This window comes from Rutidosis leptorrhynchoides, chromosome 9 (assembly GCF_046630445.1).
Source record: "Rutidosis leptorrhynchoides isolate AG116_Rl617_1_P2 chromosome 9, CSIRO_AGI_Rlap_v1, whole genome shotgun sequence".
NCBI lineage: Eukaryota > Viridiplantae > Streptophyta > Magnoliopsida > Asterales > Asteraceae > Rutidosis > Rutidosis leptorrhynchoides.
In genome coordinates this window covers 199972974-199995788 of record NC_092341.1, presented here as the reverse complement: position 1 = coordinate 199995788, position 22815 = coordinate 199972974, and the positions used below count along the sequence as shown (strand labels likewise).

Genomic DNA, 22815 nt, shown 5'->3' with positions numbered 1-22815 from the left:
GTGTATTCACAAAAGATAGCTATATTTGAATCCTCATTTCATTTTTCACAAAATTTCTATACGTATACCTAGAGTATTTGTACTCGTATCATACCTAGCTCCTATACGTATTTACTAATAGTAAATACACATCAAAATCACCACCTAACCAGCCATTATTCATGCCCTTAGAGCTAGGTAATTACTTTTGGATGATTACTTGACTAATTAACAAGATTACAAACTAAAATTTGTCCATGTATGCCCATGAAACACGTTTTTATGGTGTATATATGTATCATCATTTTAGTTCATTTTTACTTCCATTCTCTAGCTAAAACACACACTCTTTCTTACTCTCTAAACTCCATAACAACCCAGCAAAATTCCATAAAGATCTAGCTTCAAAAACCATACTAAAACACCATAAGAAAACCATACAAAAACATTTCAAGAAAACCCTCCAAGAACACCAACTTACTTCCAATCTTTCATCCACTTCTATCACCCTTTTGATTCTAGCTTCTTACTCCTCTTTTACAGCAAACTTATCCAAGGAACTTGAGGTAGAATCTATGTTCATAACCTTATTCAATTCATATATATATAGCTATCTTATTTTGTGGTACAAAAGTTTAACAACAAGAACATAGTTTGAATGTTTTCAAACTTGTTTGCAAACAAAATAGATCCTTCTAACTTAACTTTTAAAATACTTCAAGACCTGTAATATAACTTATGTATATACTAATTTAACAAGGTAAAACTTGGTTTTTCAAAGTATAAGTATTTTTAGAAAAATGGTCATTAAATGATTTTGTTGTAACAAAAATGCTTAACTTCATATGTTTCACTAATGTTTCACTTATGCCGTATGATTTTGAATACAAACCAAGGTATTTACAGTTCATAGTCTTAAAGAAGAACTCGATCCAAGAAGATGGCAATTTGAATCAACGAAAACGGATTTGTAACGAAGAAACTATGACCGAAACAAAATTGGTTATCCTAGATCATTTCAACTACGGGATCAATTGGAAAAAAATGATATAAATCACATATTTCTAAGATAACATGATATTTTATATATATGTACTTATAATTCAATTTTATATGGTTCAGGATCACCCGTAAACAACACGAGAAGATTAATCATAAGATCCCATGATTGTACGCAACACGTCATTTGACAACACCGGTACTTTATGTACGCAACACGTCATTTGACAACACCGGTACCATGGGTCAAGATTAATCTCGACCAATACATATACGATGGGGTTTTATTTATTTCGTTGGGGGTTTTGTTTATTGCGGGTATATTAAACATCTAAAAATGAACCATTAAAAATTGAATTACTAACATCGGAATGCTAACTACGGACTAAGGAAATATTCAAAATATTAAAAGTATAACAAGTATATATATATATAACGTTTGTTTTAAAATGAAAACATATTGATATATTATATATGGATAGGTTCGTGATATCAACCGGAAGACCGAGTCAAAATATATATATCATCAAGACAAGAGTGAGTATATAGTCCCACTTTTAAACTCTAAATATTTCGGGATGAGAATACATGTATTTTATGTTTTACGATATGGACACAAGTAACTGAAAAATATGTTCTACGTTGAGTTGTACCACTGGCATACTTCCCTGTAGCTTGGTAACTAATATTTACAGCGGTATTGTAAACGCGAATCCTGTTGATAGATCTATCGGGCCTGATAACCCCAATCGGACTGGACGACCAGTATTCAACGGTTGCACAGTACTTCGTTTTGTGACTACACTTGGTACGGTGTAGTAAGATTTCATATTAAAGGGAATATGCGACGTGAAAATGTTAAGTATGGTTACCAAGTGCTCAACCACTTAGAATATTTTTATTGAAATGTTTATATACGAAATCTTGTGGTCTATATATATATATTGCTGCGCACTAAACCTATATCTCACCAACTTTATGTTGACGTTTTTAAACATGTTTATTCTCAGGTGATAATTAAAGCTTCCGCTGCATTATGTTGAATCTAAGCAGGATCATGCGTACTCATATTTGTGTCAAAAATAAAACTGCATATCCGAGGACGTGTGTTGTAAAATATGCTAGAAATCGTGTTGTTATTATCATTTGTAAAGTTTGTAAGTCGAAGATTATCGTTAAACGATAATCATCTTTTTATTGTCTAAAGTTTGTAACAAAAATAATGGTTTGGTTTGTAATGTATAATATATGCAGTTTTCCTTTTTAAAAATGTCGCATATAGAGGTCAATACCTCGCAATGAAATCATACGTTATCTAACACGTTCTTATGGTTAAGGACGGGTTATGACATTTATACACTTTTGAAAGACTTCAATACACTTATCAAAATACTTCTACTTAACAAAAATGCTTACAATTATATCCTCGTTCAGTTTCATCAACAATTCTACTCGTATGCACCCGTATTCGTACTCGTACAATACACAGCTTTTAGATGTATGTACTATTGGTATATACACTCCAATGATCAGCTCTTAGCAGCCCATGTGAGTCACCTAACACATGTGGGAACCATCATTTGGCAACTAGCATGAAATATCTCATAAAATTACAAAAATATGAGTAATCATTCATGACTTATTTACATGAAAACAAAATTACATATCCTTTATATCTAATCCATACACCAACGACCAAAAACACCTACAAACACTTTCATTCTTCAATTTTCTTCATCTAATTGATCTCTCTCTAGTTCTATCTTCAAGTTCTAAGTGTTCTTCATATATTCTACAAGTTCTAGTTACATAAAATCAAGAATACTTTCAAGTTTGCTAGCTCACTTCCAATCTTGTAAGGTGATCATCCAACCTCAAGAAATCTTTGTTTCTTACAGTAGGTTATCATTCTAATACAAGGTAATAATCATATTCAAACTTTGGTTCAATTTCTATAACTATAACAATCTTATTTCAAGTGATGATCTTACTTGAACTTGTTTTCGTGTCATGATTCTGCTTCAAGAACTTCGAGCCATCCAAGGATCCGTTGAAGCTAGATCTATTTTTCTCTTTTCCAGTAGGTTTATCCAAGGAACTTAAGGTAGTAATGATGTTCATAACATCATTCGATTCATACATATAAAGCTATCTTATTCGAAGGTTTAAACTTGTAATCACTAGAACATAGTTTAGTTAATTCTAAACTTGTTCGCAAACAAAAGTTAATCCTTCTAACTTGACTTTTAAAATCAACTAAACACATGTTATATATCTATATGATATGCTAACTTAATGATTTAAAACCTGGAAACACGAAAAACACCGTAAAACCGGATTTACGCCGTCGTAGTAACACCGCGGGCTGTTTTGGGTTAGTTAATTAAAAAATATGATAAACTTTGATTTAAAAGTTGTTATTCTGAGAAAATGATTTTTATTATGAACATGAAACTATATCCAAAAATTATGGTTAAACTCAAAGTGGAAGTATGTTTTCTAAAATGGTCATCTAGACGTCGTTCTTTCGACTGAAATGACTACCTTTACAAAAATGACTTGTAACTTATTTTTCCGACTATAAACCTATACTTTTTCTGTTTAGATTCATAAGATAGAGTTTAATATGAAACCATAGCAATTTGATTCACTCAAAACGGATTTGAAATGAAGAAGTTATGGGTAAAACAAGATTGGATAATTTTTCTCATTTTAGCTACGTGAAAATTGGTAACAAATCTATTCCAACCATAACTTAATCAACTTGTATTGTATATTATGTAATCTTGAGATACCATAGACACGTATACAATGTTTCGACCTATCATGTCGACACATCTATATATATTTCGGAACAACCATAGACACTCTATATGTGAATGTTGGAGTTAGCTATACAGGGTTGAGGTTGATTCCAAAATATATATAGTTTGAGTTGTGATCAATACTGAGATACGTATACACTGGGTCGTGGATTGATTCAAGATAATATTTATCGATTTATTTCTGTACATCTAACTGTGGACAACTAGTTGTAGGTTACTAACGAGGACAGCTGACTTAATAAACTTAAAACATCAAAATATATTAAAAGTGTTGTAAATATATTTTGAACATACTTTGATATATATGTATATATTGTTATAGGTTCGTGAATCAACCAGTGGCCAAGTCTTACTTCCCGACGAAGTAAAAATCTGTGAAAGTGAGTTATAGTCCCACTTTTAAAATCTAATATTTTTGGGATGAGAATACATGCAGGTTTTATAAATGATTTACAAAATAGACACAAGTACGTGAAACTACATTCTATGGTTGAATTATCGAAATCGAATATGCCCCTTTTTATTAAGTCTGGTAATCTAAGAATTAGGGAACAGACACCCTAATTGACGCGAATCCTAAAGATAGATCTATTGGGCCTAACAAACCCCATCCAAAGTACCGGATGCTTTAGTACTTCGAAATTTATATCATATCCGAAGGGTGTCCCGGAATGATGGGGATATTCTTATATATGCATCTTGTTAATGTCGGTTACCAGGTGTTCACCATATGAATGATTTTTATCTCTATGTATGGGATGTGTATTGAAATATGAAATCTTGTGGTCTATTATTATGATTTGATATACATAGGTTAAACCTATAACTCACCAACATTTTTGTTGACGTTTTAAGCATGTTTATTCTCAGGTGATTATTAAGAGCTTCCGCTGTCGCATACTTAAATAAGGACGAGATTTGGAGTCCATGCTTGTATGATATTGTGTAAAAACTGCATTCAAGAAACTTATTTTGTTGTAACATATTTGTATTGTAAATCATTATGTAATGGTCGTGTGTAAACAGGATATTTTAGATTATCATTATTTGATAATCTACGTAAAGCTTTTTAAACCTTTATTGATGAAATAAAGGTTATGGTTTGTTTTAAAATGAATGCAGTCTTTGAAAAACGTCTCATATAGAGGTCAAAACCTCGCAACGAAATCAATTAATATGGAACGTTTTTAATCAATAAGAACGGGACATTTCAGTTGGTATCCGAGCGTTGGTCTTAGAGAACCAGAAAATTTGCATTAGTGTGTCTTATCGAGTTTGTTAGGATGCATTAGTGAGTCTGGACTTCCACCGTGTTTTCTTTAAAAATGATTGCTTAACATTTTTGTTGGAAACTATATATTTTTAACATATGAATATTATGTGATATATTAATCTCTTAACGTGTTTGATATTATGTGATAGATGTCTACCTCTAGAACAAGTCCCATTGACTCACCTAATAATAATGAAGAGTCAAATGTAAATTGGAATGATTCGTGGACTGATTCACAAGTTCCCGAAGAGGAACCGGAAGAAGAGTCGGAACCGGAAGAAGAATCGGAACCGGAAGAAGAATCGGAACCGGAAGAAGAAATAGAACCGGTGGGGAAAATAATAAAACGGTTAAGTAAAAGAGAATCCTCAACCAACCGACCAAGGTTAATTATGGTCAATGGTGTTTCCGCCAAGGAAGCAAAATATTGGGAGGATTACCAATTCTCCGATGAATCGGATTCCGACGAGAATTCCGATGATGTTATAGAAATTACCCCAACTGAATTTAAAAAGGCAAAAGAAAATAATAAGGGAAAGGGCATAAAAATAGAAAAATCTAATTCCAACCCCGATGAACTTTATATGTATCGTCAACCCCCGAAGTCCTTAAGTTGTAACAATGACCCGGGAACCTCTAAACCACCAGGTTTTTCTAAACCAATGTGGACAACGACGGCTCGTATTAGGGGAACATCATATATCCCTAGAAACTTGGCAAAACGAACCAAAACCGAACAAGAAGAAACGAGCGAGTCAGAATAAGATAGTTGTATTCGTGTGGTGTAATATATGTAATATAGTGTGCTTATGCTTTATGATATATGTAAAAAAAAATTGCTTGTATTAATAAGTATTTTTTATGAATCTAACTCTTGTCTATTTTACAGTATAAAAACACAAAATGGATAGACACCCCAATATTTTAAGAGACCTACCCAGAGACATGATTGATGAAATCTTGTCTAGAGTCGGTCAGAATTCCTCGGCACAACTATTTAAGGCGAGATCAGTTTGTAAGACATTCGAAGAACGTTCCAAGAATGCCTTGGTTTATAAAAGGCTTTCGTTCGAAAGATGGGGGATATCACATTGGGAAATCCATAAGTTACGATGTGTTTACTTTGACACATATATTGCGGGGAACCCAAATGCTATTTTACGCAACGGGTTAAGAAATTATTTTGACTCAGTATATCCGAATATAGGACTTCGTGATTTAGAAAAAGCGGCTAACATGCAACATAAAGAAGCATGTTATGCTTATGGGTTAGTAATGTTCGCTTCTCACCAAAGTGAGAACAAGAACATCGGGCTACAATTATTAAACAAAACGTTCCCACAAGTGACGGAGTCGGTAATTGGGGTAAGAAATGAGGTTTTTAGATTATTACGAGACTGTTGGTCATTACGTAACCCTCGTCCCTTTGACGACGTTACAACACGCTGTCTTATCAACGGCCATAATAGGAAGTAGTCCTAGTAAAACCAGAATGCATGACTTGTTTCTGGACGTATGAATTACGTGTCTTTATTGCGTTTGCTGAACGACTTGTGTACTAGCTAGAATTATCTTCACAACTATCTTGTATCAAAGTTATTGTGTGCTATATTTCATGCTTTATGTAAAATAAGCGGTATTGTAAGTTTGTAAAATATTGTATAAAAGTTTGAACGCGAAATATTATTACAATCAGTTTTTCATATAGAATTGTAGTAGTTGAATTGTATATTAGCTACTAAGTATGAACTTAACGGGTAGGTACTACCCGAATTTAAACTTATAAAATGCTAATATGAAGAAAAAGCTTTTATAAATGAGTTCATATTATGCTACGAAATACTATTAACTACTCTTAATATTCTGTATGATTAACTTGTTCCATTTGACTATTTTGAAGGAAATGGCACCGACTACTCGACACACCGTGAATATGAATGAAGAGGAATTCCGTACTTTTCTAGCTTCAAACATAGCCGCAGTACAGGCTGCGCTACATACCAACAATAACCTTGGATCTAGCAGTACAGGAAATCGTGTAGGATGCACCTACAAAGAATTCACTGCCTGCAAACCTTTGGAATTTGATGGAACCGAAGGACCGATCGGATTGAAACGGTGGACCGAGAAGGTCGAATCGGTGTTTGCCATAAGTAAGTGTACTGAAGAGGACAAAGTGAAGTACGCTACGCATACCTTCACAGGTTCTGCGTTAACATGGTGGAATACCTATCTAGAGCAAGTGGGACAAGACGATGCGTACGCACTACCGTGGTCAGCATTCAAGCACTTGATGAACGAGAAGTACCGTCCCAGAACTGAGGTCAATAAGCTCAAGACAGAACTTAGAGGGTTACGAACCCAAGGATTTGATATTACCACGTACGAAAGACGATTCACAGAATTGTGCCTATTGTGTCCGGGAGCATTCGAAGATGAGGAAGAGAAGATCGACGCGTTTGTAAAAGGATTACCGGAAAGAATCCAAGAAGATATAAGTTCACACGAGCCCGCCTCCATACAACAGGCATGTAGAATGGCTCACAAACTAGTGAACCAGATTGAAGAAAGAATTAAAGAACAGAATGCTGAAGAGTCCAATGTGAAGTAAGTCAAAAGAAAGTGGGAGAAAAACGGTGATAAGAATCACCAATACAACAACAACAGCAATTACAACAATAATCGCAACAATTATCCCAACAATCGCAACATCAATCGCAACTACAACAAACGGCCCAACAACAACAACAACAACAACAACAACAACAACAACAGCAACTACAACAATCATCCCAACAACAATAATAACCGCAACAACAACAACAATCAGAAGCAGCTATGCCAAAGGTGTGAAAAGTATCACTCGGGGTTCTGCACCAAATTTTGCAACAAGTGTAAAAGAAATGGTCATAGCGCGGCGAAGTGTGAGGTCTACGGACCAGGGGTTAATAGAACGAAAGGAACAAATGGTGTCGGAACGAGTAATGGCGGAGCAAGTAGTGTCGGAGCAAGTTATGCCAATGTAGTTTGTTATAAATGTGGAAAACCGGGCCACATTATTAGAAATTGCCCGAACCAGGAGAACACGAATGGACAAGGCCGCGGAAGAGTTTTCAATATTAATGCGGCAGAGGCACAGGAAGACCCGGAGCTTGTTACGGGTACGTTTCTTATTGACAATAAATCTGCTTACGTTTTATTTGATTCGGGTGCGGATAGAAGCTATATGAGTAGAGATTTTTGTGCTAAATTAAGTTGTCCATTGACGCCTTTGGATAGTAAATTTTTACTCGAATTAGCAAATGGTAAATTAATTTCAGCAGATAATATATGTCGAAATCGAGAAATTAAACTGGTTAGTGAAACATTTAAGATTGATTTGATACCAGTAGAGTTAGGGAGTTTTGATGTGATAATCGGTATGGACTGGTTGAAAGAAGTGAAAGCAGAGATCATTTGTTACAAAAATGCAATTCGCATTATACGAGAAAAAGGAAAACCCTTAATGGTGTACGGAGAAAAGGGCAACACGAAGCTACATCTTATTAGTAATTTGAAGGCACAAAAACTAATAAGAAAAGGTTGCTATGCTGTTCTAGCACACGTCGAGAAAGTACAAACTGAAGAAAAGAGCATCAATGATGTTCCCATTGCAAAAGAATTTCCCGATGTATTTCCGAAAGAATTACCGGGATTACCCCCACATCGATCCGTTGAATTTCAAATAGATCTTATACCAGGAGCTACACCAATAGCTCGTGCTCCTTACAGACTCGCACCCAGCGAGATGAAAGAACTGCAAAGCCAATTACAAGAACTTTTAGAGCGTGGTTTCATTCGACCAAGCACATCATCGTGGGGAGCTCCTGTTTTGTTTGTCAAGAAGAAAGATGGTACATTCAAGTTGTGTATCGACTATCGAGAGTTGAACAAACTTACCATCAAGAACCGCTACCCACTACCGAGAATCGACGACTTATTTGATCAACTACAAGGCTCGTCTGTTTATTCAAAGATTGACTTACGTTCCGGGTATCATCAAATGCGGGTGAAAGAAGATGATATTCCAAAGACTGCTTTCCGAACACGTTACGGTCATTACGAGTTTATGGTCATGCCATTTGGTTTAACTAATGCACCAGCTGTGTTCATGGACCTTATGAACCGAGTGTGTGGACCATACCTTGACAAGTTTGTCATTGTTTTCATTGATGACATACTTATTTACTTAAAGAATGACCAAGAACACGGTGAACATTTGAGAAAGGTGTTAGAAGTATTGAGGAAGGAAGAATTGTACGCTAAATTTTCAAAGTGTGCATTTTAGTTGGAAGAAGTTCAATTCCTCGGTCACATAGTGAACAAAGAAGGTATTAAGGTGGATCCGACAAAGATAGAAACTGTTGAAAAGTGGGAAACCCCGAAAACTCCGAAACACATACGCCAGTTTTTAGGACTAGCTGGTTACTACAGAAGGTTCATCCAAGACTTTTCCAGAATAGCAAAACCCTTGACTGCATTAACGCATAAAGGGAAGAAATTTGAATGGAATGATGAACAAGAGAAAGCGTTTCAGTTATTGAAGAAAAAGCTAACTACGGCACCTATATTGTCATTGCCTGAAGGGAATGATGATTTTGTGATTTATTGTGACGCATCAAAGCAAGGTCTCGGTTGTGTATTAATGCAACGAACGAAGGTGATTGCTTATGCGTCTAGACAATTGAAGATTCACGAACACAATTATACGACGCATGATTTGGAATTAGGCGCGGTTGTTTTTGCATTAAAGACTTGGAGGCACTACTTATATGGGGTCAAAAGTATTATATATACCGACCACAAAAGTCTTCAACACATATTTAATCAGAAACAACTGAATATGAGGCAGCGTAGGTGGATTGAATTATTGAATGATTACGACTTTGAGATTCGTTACCACCCGGGGAAGGCAAATGTGGTAGCCGATGCCTTGAGCAGGAAGGACAGAGAACCCATTCGAGTAAAATCTATGAATATAATGATTCATAATAACCTTACTACTCAAATAAAGGAGGCGCAACAAGGAGTTTTAAAAGAGGGAAATTTAAAGGATGAAATACCCAAGGGATCGGAGAAGCATCTTAATATTCGGGAAGACGGAACCCGGTATAGGGCTGAAAGAATTTGGGTACCAAAATTTGGATATATGAGAGAAATGGTACTTAGAGAAGCTCATAAAACCAGATACTCAATACATTCTGGAACGGGGAAGATGTACAAGGATCTTAAGAAACATTTTTGGTGGCCAGATATGAAAGCCGATATTGCTAAATATGTAGGAGAATGTTTGACGTGTTCTAAGGTCAAAGCTGAACATCAGAAACCATCAGGTCTACTTCAACAACCCGAAATCCCAGAATGGAAATGGGAAAACATTACCATGGATTTCATCACTAAATTGCCAAGGACTGCAAGTGGTTTTGATACTATTTGGGTAATAGTTGATCGTTTCACCAAATCAGCACATTTCCTGCCAATAAGAGAAGATGACAAGATGGAGAAATTAGCACGACTGTATTTGAAGGAAGTCGTCTCCAGACATGGAATACCAATCTCTATTATCTCTGATAGGGATGGCAGATTTATTTCAAGATTCTGGCAGACATTACAGCAAGCATTAGGAACTCGTCTAGATATGAGTACTGCCTATCATCCACAAACTGATGGGCAGAGCGAAAGGACGATACAAACGCTTGAAGACATACTACGAGCATGTGTTATTGATTTCGGAAACAGTTGGGATCGACATCTACCGTTAGCAGAATTTTCCTACAACAACAGCTACCATTCAAGCATTGAGATGACGCCGTTTGAAGCACTTTATGGTAGAAAGTGCAGGTCTCCGATTTGTTGGAGTGAAGTGGGGGATAGACAGATTACGGGTCCGGAGATTATACAAGAAACTACCGAGAAGATCATCCAAATTCAACAACGGTTGAAAACCGCCCAAAGTCGACAAAAGAGTTATGCTGACATTAAAAGAAAAGATATAGAATTTGAAATTGGAGAGATGGTCATGCTTAAAGTTGCACCTTGGAAAGGCGTTGTTCGATTTGGTAAACGAGGGAAATTAAATCCAAGGTATATTGGACCATTCAAGATTATTGATCGTGTCGGACCAGTAGCTTACCGACTTGAGTTACCTCAACAACTCGCGGCTGTACATAATACTTTCCACGTCTCGAATTTGAAGAAATGTTTTTCTAAAGAAGATCTCACTATTCCGTTAGATGAAATCCAAATCAACGAAAAACTTCAATTCATCGAAGAACCCGTCGAAATAATGGATCGTGAGGTTAAAAGACTTAAGCAAAACAAGATACCAATTCTTAAGGTTCAATGGAATGCTCGTAGAGGACCCGAGTTCACCTGGGAGCGTGAAGATCAGATGAAGAATAAATACCCGCATCTATTTCCAGAAGATTCGTCAACACCTTCAACAGCTTAAAATTTCGGGACGAAATTTATTTAACGGGTAGGTACTGTAGTGACCCGAACTTTTCCATGTTTATATATATTAATTGAGATTGATATTTACATGATTAAATGTTTCCAACATGTTAAGCAATCAAACTTGTTAAGACTTGATTAATTGAAATATGTTTCATATAGACAATTGACCACCCAAGTTGACTGGTGATTCACGAACGTTAAAACTTGTAAAAACGACATGACGATATATATATGGATATACATATGGTTAACATGAGATTATGATAAGTAAGTATCTCCATAAGTATATTAACAATGAGTTATATACATATAAACAAGACTACTAACTTAAGGATTTCGAAACGAGACATATATGTAACGATTATCATTGTAACGACATTTAAATGTATATATATCATATTAAGATATATTAATATATCATAATATCATGATAATATAATAATTTAACATCTCATTAGATATAATAAACAATGGGTTAACAACATTAATTGAGATCGTTAACTTAAAGGTTTCAAAACAACACTTACATGTAACGACTAACGATGACTTAACGACTCAGTTAAAATGTATATACATGTAGTGTTTTAATATGTATTTATACACTTTTGAAAGACTTCAATACACTTATCAAAATACTTCTACTTAACAAAAATGCTTACAATTACATCCTCGTTCAGTTTCATCAACAATTCTACTCGTATGCACCCGTATTCGTACTCGTACAATACACAGCTTTTAGATGTATGTACTATTGGTATATACACTCCAATGATAAGCTCTTAGCAGCCCATGTGAGTCACCTAACACATGTGGGAACCATCATTTGGCAACTAGCATGAAATATCTCATAAAATTACAAAAATATGAGTAATCATTCATGACTTATTTACATGAAAACAAAATTACATATCCTTTATATCTAATCCATACACCAACGACCAAAAACACCTACAAACACTTTCATTCTTCAATTTTCTTCATCTAATTGATCTCTCTCTAGTTCTATCTTCAAGTTCTAAGTGTTCTTCATATATTCTACAAGTTCTAGTTACATAAAATCAAGAATACTTTCAAGTTTGCTAGCTCACTTCCAATCTTGTAAGGTGATCATCCAACCTCAAGAAATCTTTGTTTCTTACAGTAGGTTATCATTCTAATACAAGGTAATAATCATATTCAAACTTTGGTTCAATTTCTATAACTATAACAATCTTATTTCAAGTGATGATCTTACTTGAACTTGTTTTCGTGTCATGATTCTGCTTCAAGAACTTCGAGCCATCCAAGGATCCGTTGAAGCTAGATCCATTTTTCTCTTTTCCAGTAGGTTTATTCAAGGAACTTAAGGTAGTAATGATATTCATAACATCATTCGATTCATACATATAAAGCTATCTTATTCGAAGGTTTAAACTTGTAATCACTAGAACATAGTTTAGTTAATTCTAAACTTGTTCGCAAACAAAAGTTAATCCTTCTAACTTGACTTTTAAAATCAACTAAACACATGTTATATATCTATATGATATGCTAACTCAATGATTTAAAACCTGGAAACACGAAAAACACCGTAAAACCGGATTTACACCGTCGTAGTAACACCGCGGGCTGTTTTGGGTTAGTTAATTAAAAAATATGATAAACTTTGATTTAAAAGTTGTTATTCTGAGAAAATGATTTTTATTATGAACATGAAACTATATCCAAAAATTATGGTTAAACTCAAAGTGGAAGTATGTTTTCTAAAATGGTCATCTAGACGTCGTTCTTTCGACTGAAATGACTACCTTTACAAAAACGACTTGTAACTTATTTTTCTGACTATAAACCTATACTTTTTCTGTTTAGATTCATATAATAGAGTTCAATATGAAACCATAGCAATTTGATTCACTCAAAACGGATTGAAAATGAAGAAGTTATGGGTAAAACAAGATTGGATAATTTTTCTCATTTTAGCTACGTGAAAATTGGTAACAAATCTATTCCAACCATAACTTAATCAACTTGTATTGTATATTATGTAATCTTGAGATACCATAGACACGTATACAATGTTTCGACCTATCATGTCGACACATCTATATATATTTCGGAACAACCATAGACACTCTATATGTGAATGTTGGAGTTAGCTATACAGGGTTGAGGTTGATTCCAAAATATATATAGTTTGAGTTGTGATCAATACTGAGATACGTATACACTGGGTCATGGATTGATTCAAGATAATATTTATCGATTTATTTCTGTACATCTAACTGTGGACAACTAGTTGTAGGTTACTAACGAGGACAACTGACTTAATAAACTTAAAACATCAAAATATATTAAAAGTGTTGTAAATATATTTTGAACATACTTTGATATATATGTATATATTGTTATAGGTTCGTGAATCAACCAGTGGCCAAGTCTTACTTCCCGACGAAGTAAAAATCTGTGAAAGTGAGTTATAGTCCCACTTTTAAAATCTAATATTTTTGGGATGAGAATACATGCAGGTTTTATAAATGATTTACAAAATAGACACAAGTACGTGAAACTACATTCTATGGTTGAATTATCGAAATCGAATATGCCCCTTTTTATTAAGTCTGGTAATCTAAGAATTAGGGAACAGACACCCTAATTGACGCGAATCCTAAAGATAGATCTATTGGGCCTAACAAACCCCATCCAAAGTACCGAATGCTTTAGTACTTCGAAATTTATATCATATCCGAAGGGTGTCCCGGAATGATGGGGATATTCTTATATATGCATCTTGTTAATGTCGGTTACCAGGTGTTCACCATATGAATGATTTTTATCTCTATGTATGGGATGTGTATTGAAATATGAAATCTTGTGGTCTATTATTATGATTTGATATACATAGGTTAAACCTATAACTCACCAACATTTTTGTTGACGTTTTAAGCATGTTTATTCTCAGGTGATTATTAAGAGCTTCCGCTGTCGCATACTTAAATAAGGACGAGATTTGGAGTCCATGCTTGTATGATATTGTGTAAAAACTGCATTCAAGAAACTTATTTTGTTGTAACATATTTGTATTGTAAATCATTATGTAATGGTCGTGTGTAAACAGGATATTTTAGATTATCATTATTTGATAATCTACGTAAAGCTTTTTAAACCTTTATTGATGAAATAAAGGTTATGGTTTGTTTTAAAATGAATGCAGTCTTTGAAAAACGTCTCATATAGAGGTCAAAATCTCGCAACGAAATCAATTAATATGGAACGTTTTTAATCAATAAGAACGGGACATTTCAATAAACAAGCTCAATTTTTCCCATTCATTTGCATTTTTTATATCTAATTTTTCACACCTTTTTAAAAGGGTTAAAATGACCAGAAAGATAACATAAAAGTTAATTTTCCTAATAAAAGGTATATCCATTTTTCTTTGACCATACAAGAGTTTAATTTCAATTTAGTGGGTAAAAATGAGTCTGATTTTAAGTGATTGCAATTGAGGTATAAATTTACACATTGGATTTTGTTTTTATTTTCATTACTGACATGTATTTTAATGTCATCAATTTTAATTTATTTTATTTATTTCCATGTCTTTTTTAGTATATTTACATAAATAAAAGTAATATACCTTTTATTGAAAAAAATGAGTTTTATGTTATCTTTATGAGCAATTTGTTTCAAAATAAAAAATGACATGAAAATAAAAAAAAAAAAAAATTGACATGAAAATGCATGTCTACAACAAAATATAAAAATGCTCTAAAGTTAAATTTATATAATTCAATTGCAACAAATTTCAAATCAGATAACTTTTTATTCATTAAATTGAAATTAAACTTTTTAAGAAAAAATTGATATTGATATACTATACTATTTATTAAAAAAAATGATTTTCATATTATATTTCTTGATTACCTTTAAAATAAACCAGTTGAACAGGAGTTGATAAACTTAGGACGGGTGAAACTTGAAAGTAAACTTCATTCATAGTCTTTCCTGTTTGAAAATTTTCTAAGGGGTAATATTTAAAAACAAGCATATCCCTCTCCCTCCTCTCTCATCATCTCATATTGCGCATCTCTTCTCTATTTTAGGTCAGACTAAAATCGATTACCTGTTATATAGTTTTTTCTTAAATTCAAATTAGGGTTTTAAAAGAAAACCCTACTGCTGTTGAAATCAAGAAACTTTACTTGAAAAATATTAGGGTTTCGCTTATAATTTGCTGAAAAAATTATCGTTATCATGGTTGACGAAAAGGAAACAACAAATGGTAATTTGAATTTCAGTTTTCGAGAACCACAAAAAAATAGTGGTTGTGAGTTGTTTGTTAATGGTACTAGTAGTAGTTGTGAAGGAACTTGTAGTGATGATGGATTGAGAATTTATACAAGAACAAAACGTAGAAAGATGACTAGTAGGAGTAATTCAGATGAAATATTCAAGACTGAATCCACTGATGATAAGGTACTATACTTGTTTACTTCATTATGTTTGTTTGAATATGGTTTATGTAGAACTAATCTTGAGTTAGTTACTTTTAGTTTGGGGAATTTGTGGCTCTGTACTGTAGACGAAATTTTTTAACCTAATTGAATAATATTTATAAGATTTGTAAGTATTTGGGTTTTTGTGTTGATATGTATGTTTATGGACTTAGTTTGTTTATGTTTGTAAGGAAGAATGTTGTTTTTTGATATATTAATTTGCACTGTATCAACTAGAATGCAGTGACATTCAAGGGTTCTTTGACCTTTACATCGGTGTTCATCAGTTGGAGATTCAACCTTTTGGAGTCGCCTTTTAAAATTCTGATATGTTAACTATTTATGCATCACAAAATTATATCATTTAGTTGTAAAATTTTCAATATAGGTTAGCGGAAGCTGACTATATTCTATACAAATTGTTGATGTATTTTATGTTTGGAAACATGACTGTTATGCCTAGGTCGATGACGAATTTTGAAGTAATTTCCTACTGTCGTTCATGTTACTTGGTCGTGTGATTGAGCTTCAAATCAAATGATATGAGAAATTTAGACGTTTTTGTGTTAAATGATGGAAATGGGCTGCATATGTATTTTTTGCTGTTTGGTTTAAACTGTTAGTGTTTACAATAGCTGGTACATGTTTATGTGGTTATTTGTATGGCTGGAGATGCAGTTTCTTTTTTAATAATAATGTTACTTTAATAAGCTCATATACATTTGTGTATGGTTGCTAATGGCGGTTTGGTGACTAACTCATCCCAATTTCGAAGAAAAATGTTTAATAAGTCGGGCAACGGTCAAAAGTCGGGTCAAAGTCGGTCAAAAGTCGACTTTTTGTCTTGCCTTGTTCTAGCGTAAACTAAAATCTTAAGCCCCTGTTGGAAAACACCGACTTACATAGTACCCCTTAAAGATAGATTAATAAATACACTATAATTATCATAGAAAACATTTTTAAAACCTTATATTATTTAAACTAACACTACATCTTATTTGTAAATCATTTATTTTAAGATATTTATGTTTGAAATTATTTATTTATATTTAAAAGTCAACGTTCATCTACGCCCATCACGATCTTGTCTCGACCTTTTCTTGACTGACTCGTCTCTATCTCGCGTTATTTTCAACCTTGCAATTTTATGATATGCTGCAATCGTTTAATTGTTTTAGTTATGGTATGTACTATGGTCTAAGTTAGTTGTGAATTAATAACCCGTTTTTTCTTGCAGATAAAGGCTGATAATGGTAGTGCCTTCGATCGATATGTTCGCAGGTTAAGTGGCAATGCATTTCCTGTAGCACAAGGTGAATATTCTGTTCAGCACAGTAGAGAGATTGTGTTACAGCAGATGTATCAGTCGCTTAATGGGCATCAAGATGGTATCGGGGGATGCATAAGAAATGCTCTCATGACTTATCCTGAAAGTGCATGCACTTCAGTTACAAAGGTAAAATACTTAATAATTTTGCTACTTTTTTTATAAAAAAAGATATAATATATTTTTCGTTTGCTTAGCCGTATGCTGGAGTCCCTTGTTGGTAGTGTTGTAACAGGTGATAACAAAACATTTAATTCTGACTGAAGAACTTTATCAGGTTGATTCAAGTGGATTAGTAAAACATCCAGAAGGTTCTACAATCTCCGATTTGTGCAGACAATCGTTTACTGGTATTTTAAACTCAGACAAATTCTCTGACTTATGTGGTCTACTTATCAACAATTTTGGTACTGTTAATGTAAACCGAATTCTGGACGTTGAGGCTATACACTCCAAGATGAAAAATGGAGCTTATGAAACTTCACCAATGCTTTACCTTAAAGATACCCAACAGGTATTTAAATATTAATTTACAATGTTCACCGTTGTCATTTACATATAATTCATCTATTGGTGAGCGTACATAGTTTTGTTGATTGATTATATACATCGTAACTCCCCTATATCTCATCGTTGGTAAAATTGGGCGTTGTTAATGTTGATTTAAGGGTTTCTTCACTTTTTACCATGTGAAGTTATAACAGTACAATATTCCAAATTAATGTAAAAAAATATAATCGGTAACAAGAAATATAAAATATAAAAATATTATTGATACCGCCATTTTAATATTTACATGAGTAAGTAGTATATAAAATCAATTTAAGGTTTAACTAACACTACAGTAGAGCTACACTCGTTGATAACTTAAGTCATGCAATTTCATCTTACATCATCTGTTTACCTTATACAAAGGGTATTATCCCTTTAAGAAATTGAACACCTGCACAAATGAGACTGTACGACACATGCATATTACTACATCATGTTATACAAAAAAAAAAAAAAAAAAAAAAAAAATCTTACATTCAAATGCTAGTAACCTATCAGTTAAACGAATTTGTAGTGGTTCCTGGTTGAACTGGATGTTCTAGTTTCATAAGTCCTGGCTAAACACGACTAATCACACAAATATGAGCAAATTTTATGTATCTACAAGTGTACTGAACCTAGTCCTTTGTTATGCTTTGTGTGAGATAACAACTACTTATCAATACCCAATGAAAGTGGCTGCGTACAGAGACATCTGTGCGAAGTCGATGGACCTGGTCTATGAGCTCATAATATCGTTTGGAGAACACCTTATTGAATTTTCAATACAAGCAAAACGAAATAGGGGTTGCTAATGTAACTAAATTGATTTATAGAAGTCAAGTCATACAGTTAAGCGTAAAGCGTTCAATTTGATAATGTAAGCTTAAGAGACGATCCTTTGCTGCAGTTTACTCTGTTAAGTTACAAAGTAGATTACAGAATGATACGTAATAATACACTCTAAAGAATTAGAAATTTTTTTTTTTTTTTTTTTTTTTTTTTTTTTTTTTTTGAACATGATAATCATGAATTGCCTCACAGAAATTTTTTTTTTTTTTTTTTTTTTTTTTTTTTTTTTTTTTTTTTTTTTTTTTTTGTAATAGTTGTTGGTTACACTTTGTGTAGCCATAGGTATAGATGCCTTTTTGAAGTTTTATAACCATTCTATATACATTTGTTATTTTATAGGATCAAAGGTAAGACTTGTATTATTATATCGTTTTCGACTTCTCATTTCTTTCTCTGACTTGCATTGGTTCATCATCTATTCAGGGGATTGTTTATGTGCCTAATTATCCCCAAGCATCTATATCTTTTACTCAAAGTTATAGAGATTTACACTAATCACTGACACTGTTCTCCCTATGTGTGCCTTAGGAGCTGGAGTAATCAAGATTTGTGTGGTTAAGATCATATTGATTAAGACCTGTCATATATATTAATGGGTGAAAATCGGATTTTGTTGGTCAAAGTCGGCCAAAGTCAAAATCAGTCAACATTTTAATATGAATTTAAACTGGAATTTTAGAGTTTTGAAGAAATGAACGATTATGTTTATGTTTTAGACAATTATTATGTTTATGCCGATTACTCCCTCTAAAATGCCCCTACTGAGTACTCCACGAGTTACGCGTTTTGCAACCTCGACTCCGTCCCTCTCACATATTTAGAATTTTTGTGCATATGTTCAGACATGCATGATGTGAATTATATCACTGTGTTCATCGAGTATAACAATTTCATGAATTTGAATAATACCATGCACTATGGCTATAGAATAAACTATTTTTGTTCTTCTATATCTTCTGGAAATCAGGAATGACACTCAGTTTTTACACTTTTGGTGTATATACCATTATTTATTTAGATTCAGATGAGACTAATATATATCATTGTGTTGATCGAGTATAACAATTTCATGAATTTAAATAGGTATGGATGAAGCTTCAACAGGTTGGCAATGAGATGGTGACACTTGCACAGAGTCTCTCTGATAAATCAATGGCTCACTATCAACAGGTACCATCTGAACCCCATGGTTGTATAAATCTTGATTACTCAGGGCTAATACCTGATAATTTCTTGATAGAAGCAGACAGGTTAAATTTTTCAAAATCTTTAATCAGTCAACGCCGGTCATTGGGTCAAAGTTGGATATTGCTGGTCAAAGTCAGATTTAGTCAAACAACAACATTTGTTGATCAAAATTGGTCAGGATTTTAATATGAGTTAAAATAGGATTGTGAAGCTAGAATATTCTGTTACAATTTATGTTTATGGCTGTCTTTTATATTTACACATATAGTTTTGAAATTTATTATTAAAATGTATAAAAAGTGCAATCCGATTAATCCCCAATTTGGCCGATTAATCCCTACAATTGTTCTGGCGGATTAATTCTCGATAAGGGATTTTTACATCTCTGATCTGAACACTATACAATGGCAGCTTCAATGCAGTTTATTTAGAAATGGGTGATATGGTACTTTTTTACAACTGGTCAAATAAGATAAACTAGAAAATTCGGTATATTGGGTTCAAAATTGATCAAATACTTTCAAGTTTCTACCTTTATAGACAGATTGAGTATATTGTTTTTGTAGTAATAATACATAATAATACATTCATTACTTTTGAAGGAAATGACCATTGGAAAGAATTTTTGACCTGACCTGTGTTAAAAACTGCCTATTTTGACTGTTTGACCTGTACTTATTTTGACCTGCTGCCCAGATTGCCGGACCTGCCCATTCTTGACACTTCCCAACTTGCCTCAACTTATTATTAATTTGTTAACATGTGTTGTTAAAGATTGTTAGACAACCAAGAGCAGCAGAAGCTTGTGGTGCCTCTAACTGCCATGGATGTGGAGAAAAAGCTGATGTCACCAAGTGTTTAGTATGCGATTCATGCGAAGAGATATACCATCTCGCTTGTACAGACCTTGTCGGTACACAAATTCCTCCTAAAAGTTGGTATTGCAGTAGCTGTGTCTCAAACGGAATAGGATCACCTCATGACGATTGCCTAGTTTGTGACAAATTAAAAGCTGCTGCTTATGTTAATGGGGTTCCAACAAACGAGCAATCGCAAGATATACCATCAAATGACACTGAAATGTGGGACGTAGCTGAAGAAACTGAAGGTTTGAAGATATGTTTTATCTGCAAAAGCGAGGTGAATATCGGAGAAAATTTTAGAACATGTGGGCATTCTTTATGTGCTCACAAATTCTATCACTACAAATGTTTAACGTATAGGCAGTTGGGTGTGTGTGGTACTTGTTGGTACTGCCCGTCTTGTTTGTGTAGACGTTGCCTGGTGGACAAAGACGATGATCAGATTGTTCTTTGTGATGGTTGTGATCAGGCGTATCACATTTACTGTGCGACCCCGCAACTTAATTGTATTCCGAAAGGAAGGTGGTTTTGTGGAAAATGTGAGAGGGAACTAAAGCGAATAAGAACGATGAAAAGGGTGTATGAGAAGATACAAAAGAAAGTGAAGGTAGAGGAGGATGTATCGGAACATGAAGCAGTGAGTGTGGTGAATGAAGAAGGTGAAGAAGAAGAAGAAGAAGAAGAAGAGGTGGTTAACAAATCAGGGGGACTGGATATGCTAGTAACTGCTGCCAAGACACTCGGTCATCAGGAGACTATAGAATTGGATACCCTTAGGAATATAATATAATATAATATAATTAATACTAAAAAATGTATGAAACTTCAGAATGCCATGTTGAAACAAGGTAAAACCGACCCTGTGGCTGCTCGCACTGACCGGTAAAATCATGTACTTATGATAGTGTGACATATTTTGTCATCATTTTGGGGCAATTTCTTTCTGTAAAATCATGTACTTGTATGGTTCTTTTAGGGTTCACTTTTATGTGAGACTGAAACTTCACTCATTTTACTGGTACTTACAAGGAAGCAGGGTATAGTGATGGTGTTAAGCTGTTACTAATGATTTCTTAAGGCCTCCATGTAGTTATCTACTAGAAAATGCACTAATGAAAGGATTATTATTTAGTCTGAAGTGAGCAAGGGAATTTCTGGCTCATACGAAAACTTATTTGTTCCACATACAACACTTCTATTTCCAGTTTATCACCATTACCACTTTCAACTTCTTTTTCTTAATTAAGTACGTGAAATATGAGTTTAGCCACACATTTGATGAAGACGTGAGAATTAGTTAGAAGGCTCAAAAGAATTACCGATGGCAGGTGTTGATTTTTGTTACAAAGTGGTGGTAGAGGAAAGAGATGAGAAAAATGGGTGTTAGGGTTGTTGGAAACTAGATGGTTATGATTTGCCCATATTGTTACTTCGTATCATTTTTATCTTTATCAATTTTTATGAAATATAAAATAGATTGATAAATTTTATAAGCGTAAAGTACTGATAATGATTCTTATTACTCCCTCTGTCTAAAAAAAAAAAGTGTTCCCTAGCAAAAAATGTTGGATTTAAGATATATTGCTAAAATGTCTATTTTGTTTTTCATTTAATAAGTTATCCGAATTAATTAGTTTTTTTAACAAAGTAAGTGATAGAAAATTATGAGTAAATGTATTGCTGACTTCCATGTATAAAAAGGATATAATTGAAATTTTAGTGACATTATATGACTTTTTTTTTTTTTTTTTTTGGGATGGAGGGAGAGTATTAGGAAAGTTTATTTATAAAAAAAATCATTCACTTTATTTTATACCTTTATGTTCTTTAAGATTACGTAATCACTCAAGAGAATGTCGATTAACCAGTGCTCTGAACCATTCCGGCAAGAATCCGGAAAACGAAAGAGTCCGGAGAGAGAGCAATAGAAGTGGCCAACGGGGAGAGAAAATACAGGTCAAAGACGTAGAGCACAACCACCCACAACCGTAGCCACGAGAACGGCGGC

The 22815-nt window shown here is 33.7% G+C and overlaps 1 protein-coding gene across 2 annotated transcripts; it reads left to right on the top strand.

Moving 5' to 3' along the window:
- Nucleotides 1-15585: 15585 nt before the first annotated feature.
- On the top strand, nucleotides 15586-21839 carry LOC139866813 (PHD finger protein EHD3-like). Of its 2 annotated transcripts, XM_071855102.1 has the most exons (6): nucleotides 15586-15653; nucleotides 15849-16026; nucleotides 17284-17502; nucleotides 17651-17887; nucleotides 19840-19926; nucleotides 20719-21839. In XM_071855102.1, exons 2-6 carry the CDS (start codon nucleotides 15970-15972, stop codon nucleotides 21595-21597), a joined length of 1479 nt encoding a protein of 492 aa, XP_071711203.1. In that variant the 5' UTR covers nucleotides 15586-15653; nucleotides 15849-15969; the 3' UTR covers nucleotides 21598-21839. The 2 variants fall into 2 exon arrangements, with proteins under 2 accessions (XP_071711203.1, XP_071711202.1); XM_071855101.1 differs by lacking the exon at nucleotides 15586-15653 and having other exon boundaries at nucleotides 15687-16026.
- Nucleotides 21840-22815: the final 976 nt, after the last annotated feature.

Bases quoted from the DNA above. Each gene is read 5' to 3' on its own strand.
- LOC139866813 (XM_071855101.1), top strand. From the start codon at position 15,805: ATGGTTGACGAAAAGGAAACAACAAATGGTAATTTGAATTTCAGTTTT. The intron at 17,503-17,650 runs GTAAAATACTTA...GAACTTTATCAG, and splicing joins CATGCACTTCAGTTACAAAG to GTTGATTCAAGTGGATTAGT. The intron at 19,927-20,718 runs GTACCATCTGAA...GTGTTGTTAAAG, and splicing joins CAATGGCTCACTATCAACAG to ATTGTTAGACAACCAAGAGC.